General features: G+C 41.5%; 1 protein-coding gene across 2 annotated transcripts in view; it reads left to right on the top strand.

The window, feature by feature from the left end:
* The window catches only part of CUBN (cubilin), a 238,472-nt gene that overhangs the window by 207,922 nt on the left and 11,861 nt on the right, over positions 1 to 18,689 (top strand). For both annotated transcript variants that reach the window (XM_006119493.5, XM_075922454.2), the window contains 3 exons: positions 3,441 to 3,641; positions 6,619 to 6,748; positions 8,168 to 8,385. In XM_006119493.5, coding sequence (XP_006119555.3) covers positions 3,441 to 3,641; positions 6,619 to 6,748; positions 8,168 to 8,385 — 549 coding nt within the window. The remainder of the gene's footprint in view (positions 1 to 3,440; positions 3,642 to 6,618; positions 6,749 to 8,167; positions 8,386 to 18,689) is intronic.

Below are 18,689 nucleotides of genomic sequence, written 5' to 3'. Positions count from 1 at the left end.
AAAAACTAAAACATTACAGTATACTGTATACAGTATGTACAATAAAAAGGGTTAAGATCACTTTATATACAGTATATAATGTATGCAGTATATATATAACCTGCTTATAGTACCTCCTGATAGGTGGTGCCAGATTATCAGATATGGTGGACTAAGTCCCATAGGTTCTGGATTATTGGAAGTCTACTGTACAAAAAGGTTACTGATCCATTTTGAATCGTCCGCAACTGCTTTCTCAGTTGTTACAAGGCACTTCAGAAAACAAATGCATTTTGCAATATCTTGTTTTGAAAGAAGAGAACTTTTAAAAGACTTTTGTAATTATTCACTTTTGAAATAGCTCCTCTGCTATTTGATTTGAGGTGGCTAATTAATAAGTAATGAAGGAGCAGAGATTTTGGTATTATAATAATAACAGCAACAACAATGTGAAGGATTGATCCAAGTTATAGATCAAAACCCCATATTGATCATACTGGCTTCAGCCATTTCTTGGGCCTTCTTTTGTTTTGGTATTCCTAGCACAGTGACTTCTGACCTCTTTGGTTAAAGGGCCAGAGTTTGGTGAGCTTGAAGACAAAAGGAAGGCAGGAGATGGGACAGTAGTTGGAGAGGCATGTGGGGTCAAAGTGCTTTTTAATACAGAAGAGACTAAAGTATGTTTATTTCAGGAGAACAGAAAGCCAGAAGAGAGTGAGAGGTTAAGAAGAAGAGAAAGGAAAAAGATGAGTTCCCATGGGGGGAATCAAGAGCTAACCAGTGCTGCTAACTATGCTCAGTAATGAAGTGCCTTTGTTGCTGGCTCTGGCTTCTGTACATACAAGACTAGATCTCTGAACCTTGTATTTGTACTCATTGGCTACCAAACTTACTCTTTCCTCCATTACTTTTGAAATCAGCACAGTCCATCATAATTGTGTTGTGACAGGTCCTATTATGTGAAACTCATTTCCCCTGGAATCCTTTTCACTTCAACCTTCCCTTTTACAAAGTACTGTAGAACTATTCCCTTCCCCCAAAGTGTTTCATGAGTCTAGAATGAGTATTGAGTTACCTTCTCGCCAAATCTCCCTTTCTTTAAAAAAAAAAATCCCTTTATTTTCATTTGTTTTTAAGTCTTTATATTTTAAGAGCATGATATTGTATTATATGTGTTTTGGTTTATACTATCCTACAACATCCCAGCCATTTGGGTGAGGTAAGGTGGTCAGTTTGTTTTTTTTATTATTAATAAATATAAGTGCAAGCTTTCAGCTGCTCCTACATTTGTTTTTAACCATTTCTATAAAGTAAAACAGCTCAAGCAGCATCGAGTGAGAGACTGATTCACAATGGATGTAGGAAATCCAGGTTCAGCTCTGTTCTGAAACCACTAGAGCAGGGTCTCAAGCTGTTGTCCTCCTATAGCCCAGGTGAATAACTTAAATCATGAGGGTATCAGCTCTTCTGGGATGTACGTCTCTTGCTAGCTCTGGTTCCATTATATATAAAGAGTTTAATATACAATGGGCCCAAGAGATTGATCTTATTGTCCAAAGTTAATGGCACCGTAATGGTGATTGAGCTTATAGATTTACTGTAACTGTGAGCTCAGTTGTAAAGACTACATACAAACTTGTAAGATAATACAATAATCTATAATAACAAATAGGTCAAGTTGTTTTCAATTATGATTGGTATAAACACTTGCAAGAGAATCAAACAGGCTAAATTAGTTCAAACAAAAAGGCCAACGTGATACTATTCAACAATTATGTTGAAATCCTGCTTGGTAAAAATATAAAACCAGAAATGGATGGAATAGATGTTAGGCCTAATCAATAAGTGAAATTATAAGGAAATGAACCATTACATCCCATCATTCCCATGGGATCCATAAAGAAAAAGAGCTTGGGGAGGAGAATATGGAAGAACAGACTGAGACTATTGGCATGAGCTTTACCGCCATGACTGCCATTGAAACTGTCTCCTGGAATTCCAGACTTTCTTCATTGTAATCCTAAGGGATGTTCTTGACCAGAGTAGGCCAGAAAGAGGAACCCAACTGATATCACCATTCCTGCCAGTTCCAGCTGAATCCCAAATATCAACGGAGATTAAACAGAACTGGACTTTAACAATGACAGCAACAACACTAGCTCAAATCAGCTAACTTCTTCTCTTTTCCTTCAAAAGGATGGTTATTACCATCTTTGATATTATCTAAGAGTCTGTCAGACAAGGTGGGGGGTCCTTCTAAAAACTCTCAATAGCTTAAGAGAGAGGAACACCAAAACTGTCACCACATTTACTGGCTTCAACTAAATCCCAAACTCTACCTAGAATAAAAAGGGGTCAGACTTTAACAATAAAAGTAAAATCTTAAGCACTTTCTCTCTTATCCAACGGGACAGCTAATTATCATCTTTAATACCATTTTAGAGACTATTAACGAGGTTTTTTTTTTCATTTAAAACTCTTTCCAGCTAAAAGGAAAGGGAGAAAAAAGTTGTTAAAATCAAAGTGTTGCTTAAGTTACATTTTAGATGCTCAAACTGTTTTCCCTTCTTTCCTGTGTCTTTGTTAAAAAGGTTAAAAGATTTTTAATGGCGAGTTTGCGGTGCAGTTGCCCTCCTCCCCCCCCCCCCCCCCCAAACACACACATACCTTGCCCTGGTGCTCATGATGGCTGTTGGTCTCGCTGGTGACTGGGTAGTGACTAAATTATGGCAACGCCTTGACCCATTTTTCCCATCTGACTTAATATCACTCCACTTGTGCTTTGGGAAGTGGGAGACCCAGGTGTGACTCTCTGCTGTAGTAAGTTTTTAATTATTTACACCAAATAGAACAGTTCCAACAAGAGAAGATATGAGCGACTCCCTCCACAAGAGGCTCGTAGTTAGGGCACTTAAATCTGAGTCTTTCACATCCCATGCAAGTGCCTTAAACACTTGGCAATTTTCCTTTCTTGCTCTTTTCTTGGCTTTTCATGGAAAAAAAATCAGAAAACTTGTGTTGTCTTGGTGTGGAACAGGATATTGTTTTTAAATCTCAGAAATGTTCACAGGACAGGAAAATTGTTTCCTGCCCAGCTCTACGCAAAGCTATTTACAATTCCAGTCTCTGCTGTACACGTGTTCAGCCACAAGAGGCATTAATCCCATTGTGTACACCCTGGAAACTTGGGATGTTTGAATTTGCTGCCATTGATTTCTGCCTTTGGGAATTTGCTTATTGTCTTGATGCGTCAGTCTCCCCAGATGTTAAAAATTATACTTATTTCACAGGGAATTAAGGAGTTATAAGGAGTAATCTATCGTGTGAAGTGCTTTAAGATCCTTGGGTGGAAAGTGTGCATTTTATTATTATATTACTCTGTGAGGTATATGTATTTGAATACTAAATAAGTTCCTTTGAATGTATGCTGCTAATACTTCTCTATTTCACATACTTTGCAGCCCAGACACTCTCCACTGGAATTTGTGCTTATGATGGATTGAAAATTTTCAGAGGTTCCAGGGTAACTCCATATCCTGTCACCACAATGTGTGGTACTGAGATCCCTAGGCCTGTCAGTACCTTTGGTTCTATGCTCCTCAACTTCTACACTGACTCTCATATAGTAGGCCCTGGATTCCTGGCAACCTACAGAATAATCCGTGAGTAGCTAAAGCAATCCACTTTGTGGGGCAGAAGTTGTCAGATTTGAGCGAGCAAATGTCAGCTGACTCTTCTTCATGTGCACCACATAGGGAACAGCAAGTGCTGCACTGGAGAGGAGACATTGTGTTGTGCTTTGGATGTCCCTTAAATGAGCAGAGTTCATGCTCCCCATTCTCTCTGCAATGAGGGTTTTTAGGAGTAGGGTCTGGCAGTGAACAGGGCTATCCCATGACCTGGGCACTCTACTCTCCTCATTTACAAGAATTATCTACATAAGGGGATCTGAAGAAAATTTATTAAATCCAGGAGGGTGGCAAAAAATAATACTCTCGGCCTAATTCTCAGTTACACCAAGACCATTGCACTGGCAGAGTAGAGAGGTCTTAAAGTAGGCTCATTTATGTTTACACCTACTCATCAGAGACAGCCTAAAGGTGCCTTAATGTCAGTGAAAATCGGGTCTAAACACATTTTTCCTTTCAATGTACATACTCCACAAATACAGATCATGATTCACATCAGAATCTTTCTTTTAAAGAGGAAGCAGGTATTAGGAAAGAGAAATGAATATAGGAAGTTCTTACTACTGTACAAAATTAATAAATCCTAACTGATTCTTTTTTCAAGATAAATTTAACTATTGTCTGGTTTTTGAAAAAAAACAACCTAACTTCATTTGCATCAACAAAGCACATGGAAGAGTGTGCTGTTAACAGAGCTGAAATTTCCCTCGTTACCCTCCCCCTATGAAGAGCCCCAGCAAAATGTATAAAGTCAAATAGTTTTCTTTTAAAATGAATCACCCCAGGCTAGACAGAACAGCAATGAAGGATGACAATGTGCATTTATTCATGAAAAGACCTTCAGAACTCACTCAAGTTGGCTGCTGCTATGTAACTTGTGACTTCTGACATTTGAGAAGTATAACTGTGGCCTTATTAGCTTGTTGCTCTGTACAGCGCTGATTCTAGCAATTAACATTCCTCTTCCTTCGAGTTGTATTGTTCGCTGAAAGAGAAATGAAAAGGTTTTCCTCTGCTTGCCTAGCATGAATGCTGCTTTTTAATCCACTTAGCTTTTGTCTCTTATTTGTCAAAGTTCCAGTGTTCAGTGTTAAGCAGCCCCCCTACCTGAGCTGTTAATGTGGAAGGAGGAGTTGTGCATTCAGCAGCCTGCCTGGGCTTTGCTTTGGGAAGCTGGAGGCTGCCTTGGGGCAAAAGCTAGTCCTTAGAACATGAGAAGCTGTGCGGAGGTTTGGGGCATTTGTCAGCAGAGCACGGGGCAGTGAGGGCCATGTTAAGGTTATAAAATAAAGAGCATGGCTAGGCAGTGAGGGTTTCAGCTGGTTTCAGGGGAGGCTACAGCCTTGCTGAGCTCCTTAGCAAGGTGAGGGGATTGGCTCTGTGCTCCCAGAAGGGGCAGGGCCTCAGGCAGTAGGAGCAGGGCTGGGGGCAGTCAGCCCTGTGTGCTGCCCAAAGCTTGGTGCACCCTTCCGCCCTCCCCCCCCCTCCCACCAGGTGTCAGTGCTTTTGGAGCACAATGTGCAGGGCTCTGGCAGCTATTTAAAAGGCCTGGGGCTGAGGACACCACTGCTGGTGGCAGTAGCCAGAGCCCCAGGCTCTTTAGAATCACTGGGCCCCTGGGCATTTTCCCCCTTTGGCCCCTGCCACAACCGCCTCCTCCCCCATCAGTGGGCCTCGCTGGTTCTGTAAAGGATTTATTCTCCCAAGAAGTGACGTTGGAACATACCCATCCTAACCCTGGCAGCATCCCTGGTGAGAAATTCACAGGAGCACCTTCATCCCACAGCTTGCAGATGCTTAAACTGGCCCTGTTCTGAAGCAGCTTGGTCGCATGTACAGAGCCACCTAGTCACAGCCCCTCCCCAAAGACACAGGCTATGACTCAACCCACTTGCTGAATGCCATTGGCAGAGGTAGTACTGAGTCAAAATGCCTTCCAGATGCTTCAGCAGAGGAGAGAGAGCAGATTCCTCCCAGCTGGGAAGACACTGGGTGAAATGTAATACAGGACTATGTAGCACTTTAAAGACTAACAAGATGGTTTATTAGATGATGAGCTTTCGTGGGCCAGACACATTTCGTGGGTGAAATGTGTAGCTTAGGAATTTCTTTCCCACCCCCCAAACAGCTGAAGAATCCCAAGGGGAGAGGAGGCAAAGGAAACTACCCTACAGTGACTGGTATGGTTCCTGCCCTCTCCACCCTTCTAGAACAGACTAGGATTCATTACTCCAGAACAATCCCTCTGCTCCAGCAGGAAGGAGGTAGAGAGTGACATTATGACTAGGGTTAAATGAGAGGAGATGGAATCAGAGGTGCTGGAACAATCTCTCTAATGGGGGTGCTATGAGCCATTGACCCAAACTGTAAACCTTGTATATAATAGGAATCACTTCAAATCTAGGAGTGCTGCAGCACCCCTACTTCCAGCACCAATAGATGGAATGAAATCTTGACCCCATTTAAGTAAAACTCCCAATGAGTTCAAAGGAGCTGAAAATATGCCCCCTTTTCCCAAGTTTTCTAGCCACCAAGTACCATCACAGAGCAGGTGCAAACCCACTTCTCAAGATGCACCTAGTTCACAACCAGTTTACGTGGCTTCCTGGCACTTATCCCTGCCCTCTTTTATTTCTAATAAGGCAGGGTCAGGATTTTGCCTGTTCTTAATTGCATAAGCATGATATCATGGGGGAGGGGAAAATGTACCAGAAAACCATAGTCAAAATAATAAGAGTTCATTTTACATTTCAGGGTGGTATAAACTTCCACAATAAACTCTGCTTAGCATGACAGAGAGAGATGCTCCTGTTAATTATCCAGAATCTTGCCTGGCCTGTGTCTGGAGAGTAAAATTATCCCCATTACTTCACAATATTCTCCCATTTGGGATCTAGTTTATATTCAGATACAAACTGATCTCTGCCTCATCTTTTTGCTTTCATTGCAGCTTGTGGTGGCCTCTTCAATGGCTCCTCTGGCACAGTCAGCAGCCATGCCCATTCATTTACTGATTACCACAACAATATGAACTGCTCATACCACATCACAGTTGGAAACAACAAAGTCGTGGCACTCAAGTACGTAGTCCAAGTTCTGCATCTCATTAAAAGGGACGGAAGGTCTCTGGTTCTGATTTTTTTTTTTTTTTAAGTATAGAGAGTCATCATATCATCTCTTTTCCAATGGAAAACACGGAAAGCACTGGACCCGTTGAAAATTATCTTACTAACTAGTTATTATTTGCCAGATATCCCTGTAATTTTAGCTTCCCACTGTGACTTACAAAGGGAACAGATCGTTGTAGAAAATGCTGTTCACTCATAGTTAAACCTACCAATCAGCTGCTTTGGAGCAGTTATGCGTTTATGAATAATGTAAATTAAAATCCTCTTTTGGATACTAGTGACCTTATTTCCTATAAGCCCAGATAATAATTCCCTTCCCAGAAATGGCATAACTTAAAAAAGATGTTACAACCACAAAATGCTGCAGCTTAAAATTTCTTAAACAAAATAACATATGTGTTTTAATGATGTTCATACTTCATGTGTAGCATTGGGCGGGCGGGAATTATGAAAAAGTTGAGTCTGAGCAGAATACATTTTGCCCGGATAAATAGCATAATGGCTTGTGGTCTGGTTCTACATTTCGTGTATATCCAGACAGATCAGAGAAGTTGAAGATTGGTTTGGCTGTTTGCAAAAATGAGTGAGGATACTGATTCTCAAAGAATATGCTTCATCTGCATAGGACCTGGAAATGAAGACAACCATGTTGATACATGCTGGTTGTGAAGTTTCACTTCAAATTTGTCTTGTGAGCATATCTGGCCTGGGGAGAAATGGAGTCACTAATATTTAAACTTTTTTTCAAACTCTCTTCTCTGAAAGAAATGCAGGGCACCTATCCACACTTAGAGCTGGGTGAATAACTGATTTTTCAGTTTGACAGAATTTCTGGGAGTAAAATCAGCTTGGGTTTCAATCATGTCTGAATTTTTTTTGGAATTTTGGTGAATCAAAAAAGTACATTTTGAGTCAAATGAAATGCTTTGTTCAGCCCAAAATTATTTTGTTTTGTAAAGCTGGGTAGGTTCACAAAATAGGAAGAGCCAGTGCTTTTTTTGTGATGGTACTGCCTGGTATGCAGTACTGGCACCTCCAGGCGCAGTACTGGCACCTCCAGTCAGAGCTCAACAATTTTTCCCCTGGTCTACTGGCACCTTTTCCCCTGAAGTACCAGCACTTTTTTTGTTTAAAAAAAAGAAAAAGCACTGGGAAAAGGGGTGTCCCCTGCCTCATATTCTTTATCCCTTATGCCCAATTACTGTCAAATTCACAAATAGTTCTGGATTGAATTAAACTATTTTGCCTAGCTCTCCCCACCCTATGCTTGGCTCTGGCCATATTATTAATCATCTTCAGAAACACCAAAAATCACACATCTGAATAAAAACAAAACTGCAATAACATAACCCCCTACATTGTATCTTACAGATTCAATGACTTCCACCTTGAAGCTTCTTCCTCTTGTTACAAAGATTCTGTGGCTGTGTATGATGGGTCAGACATCTATGCTCCTCTCATTGGCAAATTCTGTGGCTCAGAACCTCCTCCAACTATTAAGAGCTCCAGCAATGACATGCTTCTGGTGTTCAAGACTGATTTCTTTGAAGTTGCTGGGGGCTGGAAAGCATCTTTCAGAGAGACAATAGGTGAGAATGCATTCCCGCTGACTTACTGCCACAAGGTGGGGCTCTCAGAAGTCATCTGAAGTGGGCTGTGCCCACAAAAGCTCATCATACCATCTACATGTTTTGATAGTCTATAAAGTGCTACTAGACCATTTGTTGTTTTTTAAGTTTATCCTGTATAGACTAACCCCTTGATGCTTCAGAAGTGCAAGTGTTGATGTACCTGCATTGGTCCTAGGATATGAGATGGACACAGTGAGGGTGAGATGATATGAAGAAGAGCTTTGTGGCTCGAAAGCTTGTCTCTCACACCACCAATAAAATATATTCCTTCGCCCCCCCCCCCCCCGTTGTCTCTCAAGTAGACAAGTGTGGACACAGTCTCCTGTAGCAGGAAGCTATGTGTGTAGTTCCTATATTATACATGTTGCCCCATAAGCACAGACATAGCCTTAATTTAACACTTACCTACTTCATAAAATACACATTTGTCCCGTGAGTGGCAGAAGACAGAGAGGTACCTACATCCCCTTCTTTGGGGGACTTTTTCCTCAAAAATATATATTTTAAATGCTGGCAACTTTGACCAGACCTCGGCAGAGCAGCCGGGATCTACTTCTGTAGCAAGAGGCTAGCGATGACCTAAATATAGGCAGCCTCCTTCCTGCTTCCCTCCTCTTGTAGCACTGCCTCTCTCCCACAACACCCATTCCGTACCTTTGTCAGCTAAGCTTGAGGTGCCCCAACAAATCATTTCACTGACCTCCCCTAAATCCTTAGGCCAGTCCAGTGTGTAGTTCTGTGACTGTAATGGAATAAATTGATTACATCAGCAAAAACCCTGTTTTCTATGAGCACCCTCAACAGTGATATGAGCAGTTCTTGATTCTTGCTTTGGCCAAATGCTTACATTTTAAAGTCCATCTCCCTGCTGAGTCTGAAAGCTGCACTCCCATCTTTCTGTAACATCTGTAACAATTGTTAGTGGTGATAAGCTATCACTGATTATCACACTTAAACTGCTTTAACACTCTGTTGCCTCATTAATTCATTCTCTGGACAAACAATCAAAAAAGACGTAATGGTCATGTTTATAAAGCATGCCTCAGACTCTCCAGAATGAAAGCCCTTGTGACAGGATACATATAGCCTTTTGCTGAGCCATTGAACCCCCTCACCAAGTAACTGTTTTTCATTTGTTACAATCTGAGAAAGTGTTTAGGGATAAGGAACATAACTGGCGCCATAGCCTTGCCAAACATGGTATTCCCAGAGACCCTCATGGCCATTACTGTTATTAACTCCTCTTAGCTTTAGTTCAGTAATCACTACAGAAAATGTTAAAACCTTCCTGATGGTCTGTTCTCTCATGTGTTCCATCAAATGTACTTCTGCTAATGTTGTTGTATATAGTGCTCTCTGTGGAAAGCTATTAAGTTCCAGGCATGATAGGTCTATACTCTTGTAAACCTGTGCTTCAAAGATGAGATCATCAGGGACTCCCAAAGCTGTCATGCAGTGAGGCTTGTCTCACTGCTCAGTCTAGCAGGCGGTCAGAAGTGTTTTCAGGCACTGACTCTAAATTAGTGGATTTAACCCTTTTTTTCATTTATACACCCCCAGAAAATTCCAAATGGAAGCGTAGACCCCATTAGAAATCTTAGACATAGTCTGCAGACCCCCAAGGGTTTGTGGACCATACATTGAAAACCACTATTCAGTGTAATGACAAAGGTCTTAGCCATAGGTCTTGTCTCCACTATGGCAGGGATCGATCCATTGGGGGGGTCGATTTAGTTGGTCTAGTGCAGACCTGTTAAATTGACCACAGAACACTCCTGTCAATTCTCGTATGAAAAACATAAGGTAAGTTGATGGGAGAGTTTCTCCCATTGATACAGCATGGTATAGACACCACAGTAAGTCAACCTAAGCTATACTGACTCCAGCTATGTTATTCATGTAGCTGGAATTGCATAATTTAGGTCGGCTTATGCCCAGAGTGTAGGCATGCTCTTAGTCTGTGGATCCCTAGGGGGCTGTGGACCATGGGTTGGTAATTGCTGCTCTAGATTTATTTGTATGATATTTTGCTCAAAGAAACACTGAAAGATGGCCAAAAATTCAGTGATTTAGCAGGAACCTTGATTGTTTCCCCAGGAGAAAATTAGCTTTATATCAATTTTAAAAAAGAACATTTGAGGGTATTTCTGAAGGGAGATTAATATAGTTCCCAGGGAGAGGATCATTGTGCAGCTGCAGGACTAATTCAGGAACTAAATGAATGGATCTATACAGGAGTGAAATAGATCTTCATGTAGTGTGTGTGTGTGTGTGTGTGTGTGTGTGTGCACTCATGCACGTGTGTGAATGTGTAGTGGCAAGACACCTCACTGGCCTCAGTTTCTGCCTGAGGTAGTGGGGCCTGGAGTAAATCGGTTTCACTTTGTAGTTTTATTTTTCAGTGTGTTTACAAGTTGAGCCTCAGGGTATGGTCAAGTAGTTTTCTTAAGAAAAACAACAATTTAAAAAAAATGCACAATGCGAAAAGGAATACCTTTCCCTGCTCCCTCCTTGGGAGGTTGCCTTATTACACCAGATTCTGGTGGCCAGTCTTTACTTAAACAGCTGTTAACTTGGGGGGTTTTACTATAAAGAGAGCCTTCCACCCAGGAGAAGCCTTTTCTCCCTGCTGTAGCTGGCTTCTCACCCCATCTCATAAGAAGAAGGGTTTTTAAAAGTCATTGGGAGCCCTTAACTGGATGCAAGTGTCTCTAATTAATCTGAGAGAAACTTTTCAGTTTATAGAAAAAGGCCTACACCATTCAGGGACTTTCATATCTGCCTCCCACAACTTTTTTATATTGTCACATGTGGCTTTGTCACAATAAGTAACATGTATGTTGGAGGTGGCTTTTGGATTTCTCTCTCTCTGTCTTGTCCCCTTGTCTCCCCCGAACACGGAGGAAGCAAGACATTAGGCATGAGCTCTAGGGTACTTACATAGGATTCTTAAGATCTCATGCTGGTAAAAAGTGACTAAGAAATAGGAAATCATATTTATCAACATTTTAAAGCATCACGATACCATAAACCATTATATTTTGGCTGGGCTGATGCATAGCTCCAAGAAACTTTGTAACATATCTTTGCATTTTGAGCATTAAAAAACTGCTTAATAACTGAGACACAGAAACCACAAAAACCATACAGCTTGTTATTTTAAATTAGTCTTTATAGTAACACCCTAATGTCTGAAAAAAATATGGTTTGCTAGGAACACAGAAACGGTATCTCTACAAGGCTATGTCTGGACAGAAGTGCTATTTTGGGATACCGGAAGTATCCTGAAATAGCTATTCCACGTCTTTAAATGCATCCGTTATTTCAAAATAATGGGTGCGCTAGTCCAGCATCTCTGTAACCCTCGTTCCATGAGGGTTAAGGGACTTGTCGGAATAGCACTTTATTTCAAAATTTGGCACTGTGTAGACAGTGCCAAATTTCAAAATAAGCCATTTTGAAATTAGATCGAAATAAGATACGCAATTTGCATAGCTCATATTGCTTCGACCTACAGGTGCACTGTAAATGCACCCCAACAGCAAATCAATCAGAGGCAGCTTAGGACTACAAATTTCTGAGGAAGTATCTGTAGAGAAACTTCAAGTATAAATCTCTATTATTCTACAATTAGTACATTATTCTGTGGATATGTTAGAGAAGCACAGCTGGATAATGTAATTATTGTGCTCTGTTTAATGTTGTCGGTGACCATGATTATGTCTTGGAAAAAGGTGAGTGAGCAGAATGCATGAACTCAGTTGCAGAAAACTAAATTTACCTTATTTCCTTTCTTCATAAACTCTTCAAATTTCATTGCTAATTAGGCTCCTCTTATGGATGGTACCAAAACAGCGTTTTCTGTAGTTCATCCTTTGAGAATTTTATAAAAAGGTGGTCACTGAGGGCAAAGAGGGAGGGGAGAAATTGGAAGGGGGAAAGAGGACATTGGGTAGATAAGTTTCAAAGGCATAGCCGAACCAGTCTGTAACAGGAAAAACTTAAAAAACAAATGTTGTTTTTTAAGTTTTTCCTGTTACAGACAGGATCAGCTATTCCTTTCAAACTTATCTACCCAATGTCCTCTTTCCCCCTCCTCTCCTCCAATTTTTTCTTCCCTCTCCCTTCCCTTCCTCCTTGCCTTATTTAATCTTCGTTATGGACTTCCAACATTCTGGTCATCTGAAGAAGTGGGATGTGCCCACAAAAGCACATGATACCATCTACATGTTTTGTTAGGGTATGTCTACACTACAGTGTTATTTTGAAATATCTTATTTTGAAATAGTTAATTCGAAATAAATTATTTCAAAATACTGAGTCTACACACAAAATGCATTTTGAAATAGCATTTTGCTATTTCAAAATAGCACGTCCACACTGAGTGGATGCTGAATCGTATTTAAGTCCGGCTGGAACCAGGTCTGGCAGGGCAACAGGTCAGGAGTTACTTTGTGTGGCTGCTGCCTGAGGCTATCTGAGGCCTGTGCTTAAAGGGACCTCCCCCTTCCCCTCAGACAGCCAGTTCTCAGCTTCCCCTGCTTGTTTGCCTACCTCAATGAGGGACAGCAAAGCATTTTGTCTCTGTGTGCTCTGATTGCCCTCACTCGGGACACCACAGCACTCTGCAACATGGAGCCAGAGCTACCCCTGAGCACTCTGCTGCTTTTCATGGATGCGTTGTTGCGAGCCTGGCTGCACTTGATGCAAGCTACCATCCAGGAGGTCCATCGGGGGGCTGTCAGTATCTAGGAGGCCCTGCAGGAGAGCTTCCACCCTCAGGAGCACTAAGAGCCTCCCTGGTCTGCCCCACTGGGGGCTTGTGCCTCATTCCTCCCTCATGTCCTTCCACTTACCCCTCCCTAACCCAGCTTCGTGATGTCCAATAAAATACACGTATTTTCATGAACACAAACTCTCTTTATTTAACAAAAACTGGGGAGAGGGGAATGAAACTCTGGTGAAACTGGGGAAAGGAGGCGGGAGAGGGGAGAGGAGAGGGTGGGAGAGGGGAGGGGGAAACCTGGGAGGAGGCTGCTGGAAGGGGAAAACAAGGGGAAGAAGAGAAAGGGGAAGCTCAGGGCTCAGGGTTGGGGGGTCTCATGCAAATCTGCTCCTGGGTTCGCATGTGGCCTTTGGTGGCCAGGCTGGCAACTATCCTGCCATAGACGGCCGTGTTCCTCCATCTAGTGCAGAGATCATGGACATTGGGGGCATCCCCCCCAAACCTGAATAAGGTCCATGATCTCTACCCTAGACCAGGAAGGCTCCCTCCTTCTCCGGGCCCTGGCAGGCTCCTGGGAGCTGGCAGACTGCTCCTGGGGAGCAGTGGAGGGATGGCTCCCAGTGGCTTGCTGGCTCATGTTTTGGGGCCACTGGGTCAGGAACAGTGGCTGCTGGCTCTGGGCTGGCAGGATTGGAGCTGGCACAGGCACTGTGGCCAGAGTCAACCCCTTTAAGGACTCCAGAGAGGGAGAGGAGTGTTCTTGGTTGAGGCTGGAGTGGCCACCAGGGCACCCTGAGAAGGCTGGCGGCCCCCTATTTTGATAGAAGTGTCTACACAGCACTTATTTCAAAATAGCTATTTTGAATTTGGCGTTATTCCTTCTGGAATGAGGTTTACCAAATTCGAAATAAATGCTCCGCTATTTCGAATTACTTTTGAAATAGTGGTTTGGCTGTGTAGACGCTAGTAAAGTTATTTCGAAATAAGGGCTCTTATTTTGAAATAACTTTGCTGTGTAGACATACCCTGTGTCTTTAAAGTGCTACCAGATTATTTGTTGTTTTTTAAGTTTTTCCTGTTAAGGCTAACTCAGCTACCCCTCTGAAACTTTAGTTATGATAGTAAGTGTCATATTCTGAGCAATCAAAAGGAAAATTTTGTCGCGGAATAAACACACAGTCTGATCTACAGATTCAGGTAAGGCAGAAGCGTTTATTTACTGTGGCCATAGGAGAGGATGCAGTGCGACAGAGGTTCTGTCAATACAGACTCTGCCTTAACAAAGGAAATCTGAGTTTATATACCTTTGTAACTCCCATGAGCACATAATGGAATTTAGCAGGAAACTAGGACCATCTGTACTTAAGTGGTCACATCTGTTAGTTCTTGATAAGTACATTTTTCTTTTTTGCAAGCCTTGCAGTTTCTTTGTCTCTAACTCAACTCACTCAGGAAGCTTCTGACGTAGCATGCACCACATATAGGCCCAGTCCGTTGACCAAACTTTCAGGCCTTTTGTGGCCTGCTTCCACAGTTTTAACAGCTTTCTTAAAGTGTGCCATTTTCTTTGGAGCTGGATTTTGGAGCAGCATTAACATTCTAAGGCAGCGATGGGCAACCTTGGCTAGTGAGTGGGCTGTATGAGTGGCCCTCATTCATCTCAGTGGGCTGCAAGATTGTCATAACCAAGATGGTCTCTAAGGGCAGGATAGTTTTGCTAACTATGCTTACGTGATTAGAATTGCAGGATGCGCCGACTGAAACATACCAGCACTTTAATTTGATGCAGTGAGAGTGAGCAGATCACACAGTCCATGTGGAATGCAATCAGCATGCACCTCACTTCATGTGCCCTTGCTTTACATGGGTGTCACATTAGTAATACCAATAGGAGAAAACTAGGCAGATGAAAACCAGTGCAATCTGGCAACCCTGTGCATGGGCAACAGTAAATATAATGTCTTGTGGGACACACACAGAATCTCAATGGGCCACATGCAGCCTGCAGGCCTCAGGTTGCCCACCTCTGTTCTAAAGGCACTGTGCTGTGGGCTGCCCACAGTTGTATGGATATGCTAGGAAATGTATGTGTCAATGTAGGGAATTTCTCTTTCCCCCAACATAATGCTGTTTTGGATGGGCAAGGAATAGGGTTGCCAGGTGTCTGGTATTGACCTGGACAGTCCGGTATTTTCACCTCTAGTCTGGTTAAAAAAAAAATCAGAAAATACCGGACACCTAAAATGTCCAGTATTTTCTGTTTTTTTCCCTGCCAGGAGGTGAAAATACCGGACACCTGGCAACCCTATGACATACTCGGCAACTGGGCCCACGTCTACACTGGCATGATTTTCCAGAAATGCTTTTAACGGAAAAGTTTTCTGTTAAAAGCATTTTCGGAACAGAGTGTCTAGATTGGCATGGACGCTTTTCCGCAAAAGCACTTTTTGCGGAAAAGCATCCATGCCAATCTAGATGCGCTTTCCGGAAAAAAGCCCCGATCGCCATTTTCGCGATCAGAGCGTTTTTGTGGAAAACAAATCTGAGCTGTCTACATTGGTCCTTTTGTGCAAAAGTTTTGCGCAAAAGGACTTTTGCCCGAACGGGAGCAGCATAGTATTTCCACAAGAACACTAACAATCTTACATGAGATCGTCAGTGCTTTTGCGGAAATTCAAGTGGCCAGTGTAGACAGCTGGCAAATTTTTCCGCAAAAGCGGATGATTTACCGGAAAAACTGGCCAGTCTAGACACAGCCTATGTGTATATATAAGTCCTTCTTTCTTGTTTTAATCCAAGTATTCTAGCAAGGTACTTGCTAAAAGGTTTATGGTTAGGGAGATATTTCTCTTAACTGAATGCAAATTTATTTTATCAATACAGGCAGTCCCCGGGTTACGTACAAGATAGGGACTGTAGGTTTGTTCTTAAGTTGAATTTGTATGTAAGTCGGAACTGGTACATATTGTAGGAGAAACTCTAGCCAAACAATTCTCCGGAGCTCAGTTTTATTCTCCCACACCTCACTTCCCTCAGGCCTTTATTCTCAAGCTGAGGTGTCTGCTGAGAATAGCTGCTCCGCGTTTCCCTGGTCTGCAGGGGGGGGGAGGGCGCTAGCTTTGCGTCTCCCTGGTCTGCTGGGGGTAAGCAGCTAGTGCGGGGTTGCCTCACCCTGTTTGTAAGTAGGGATCGGATGTAAGTTGGATCCATGTTACCCGGGGACTGCCTGTATAGTGAAAATGGTTGCAGCAGAATTTGTACTCATTTTATACTGTTAACACAAAGCCTTGGAATATATAATATTAATCCCACATTCTACCCTTGGAATTGTGTGTATTTGTCAATATACAAGTACCATGGCCCTGATTTTCAGAAGGGCTGAGCATCTGCAGCTTCTATTGACTTCATTTGGAGTTTTGGTACCTCTGAAGATTGGGCCTCGTGTACATTTTAAGGCAAAATATTGCTACTGGACTGTGCAATTAGGTGTCATTTATAATCTGTATAAACCATACACTAATAACATAATTTATTGCACTGATTTATATACAATTATCTTAGTAACATCTTTCCAGTAGAACTGCTGATCTGCAGTAACAGTTAAATCCTGACAAACGCTGGAAGGGGGGGACACAGATTAGAAAAGTGAACCTCAGATTTATAGTGAAATATTTTAAAGGGGAAATATTTTTCCCTTGAACAATAAGTCTCCTAAACTAATCTCCTAATACTTTTGCCCAGGCAAGCTCAAATGAATTTCCAAGGGGTATGTAATAAAAGCCAAAATCATGCAAATACTGTGCATTTGGGATTTAATTGCGTGAACATTTCACATAGCTCTACTTAGTAGCACACTTGGGGGGTATGCAGAAGTCTTTTATGGGAGTACATCAACTCCTCTAGATAGTTGTCTGCTTTTACAACAGATTTCATAAAAAGCATTAGCAAAGTCAGTGAAAACTAAAATTTCATCCAGACTTGTTTATACTGCTCTATATATGATACACTGAAATGTAAGTACAATCTTTATATACCAATCAATTTATTTTATAATGATATGTTAAAAGTAAGAAATTAATCTTTTTTTTTTTCATAATAGCATGCTGGGACATTTTTGTATTTTTATATCTGATTTTTGTAAGCAAGTAGTTTTTTAGTGAGGTGAAAGTAGGGGTACACAAGAAAAATCAATCTCCCAAAAGGGGTGCTATAGGCTGCAAAGCTAAGAATGACTGATTCATAATAGCTCCTAATGTGCTTATAACATTAACAAATAATGTCTGTAACATTCTTATAATATCTATTTATAATGAATTAACTCTTGTGCTCTGATTATAAATATACCCTTGTTTCTGCAATATGTGTTAAGAAATAATTATTCACAAGAATGCACTGGTGAGATAGCTGATTAAGTTTAGCAGTCAATTGCAGTCAGAATGCATCCTTTAAATGTGTTTGAAGCGCATGTAGTTGTCCTTTAGCTGAACAGTATATACACCTCCCAGAAATGCCAGCTATTTAAGATCTGTGCCATTTCTTCTCCCAAAACAAAACAAACTCAAAAATGTTCAGTGTTCACAAATGACTCCATGCTGGGCAGATGAGAAAAGGAAAAGCGGACAGTTAAATATCAAATTACTGGCTGCTCAAAAAGAATGAGCAGCTGAAAAATCCCTCATGGACATATGTAATTAGTCATCAATAGCTACTGTGTAATGATAAAGTAGAGTGGGAGGTGGAAGGAGAAGAGCAAGAACCAAAACAGAAAGAATTCATACACCTGGGGCAGATCCTCAGCAGATATAAAAATTTGTCACTGTTTCATTGAACAGAAGAAAAAACTACCCTAAATAAATAGCTTTTCAACAAGTAGTGCTCTGCATTTGGCTTGATGCAAACTATGTGATATCTTGGCTGGTTTCCATTTTAGGTGTCAGCCTAAGTTTTCATAATATTCTGTAAATTTCTCCATTTATCTCAAATTCCTTTGAGCAGATTGAGCATTATCAATACTACTGATGAAAAAGCTGTTTCATTAACTACAAAAATGTAACTCTTTATTAATTTATCCCCTCATAGGTGTCATATCAGCTATTCTAGCCAGATTTAATTTACTGTAATAAGAGTTTAGGGTCTGTTTTCTCCTTTGTCAGTGCATTTCATCCTATATGCCCAGGTTAGTTGCTCAATGAGCTACACTACCATTCAATCCAAAGTTCCTGGCTCTAAAGTAGCACAAACAAAGGAAACGTAAAAACTATGGGAAAAGGTAGGTCTAACTATTAATGAGGACTAGCATGCTAGCAAATTTGATTGCTGTGATGTGTGAGTCAGTCAATTCTCTACAATTATTCAGGACTCACTCCCATTGGTTTCCATGGGACTACAAACATGCTTAAGATTGAGCATGTGCTTAAGTGGTTTGGTGGACTCTCTTGCAGGATCAAACTCTAATATACTGTCTTCCAAAAGAGTATATTTATCCTGAAAATATATAAACGCTGAGAAGAATGAATCAAAGCAATATCCCACCCAA

This window comes from Pelodiscus sinensis, chromosome 2 (genome assembly GCF_052426305.1).
Source record: "Pelodiscus sinensis isolate ZL-2025 chromosome 2, ASM5242630v1, whole genome shotgun sequence".
NCBI lineage: Eukaryota > Metazoa > Chordata > Testudines > Trionychidae > Pelodiscus > Pelodiscus sinensis.
This window is presented reverse-complemented; position numbering and strand designations above follow the sequence as displayed.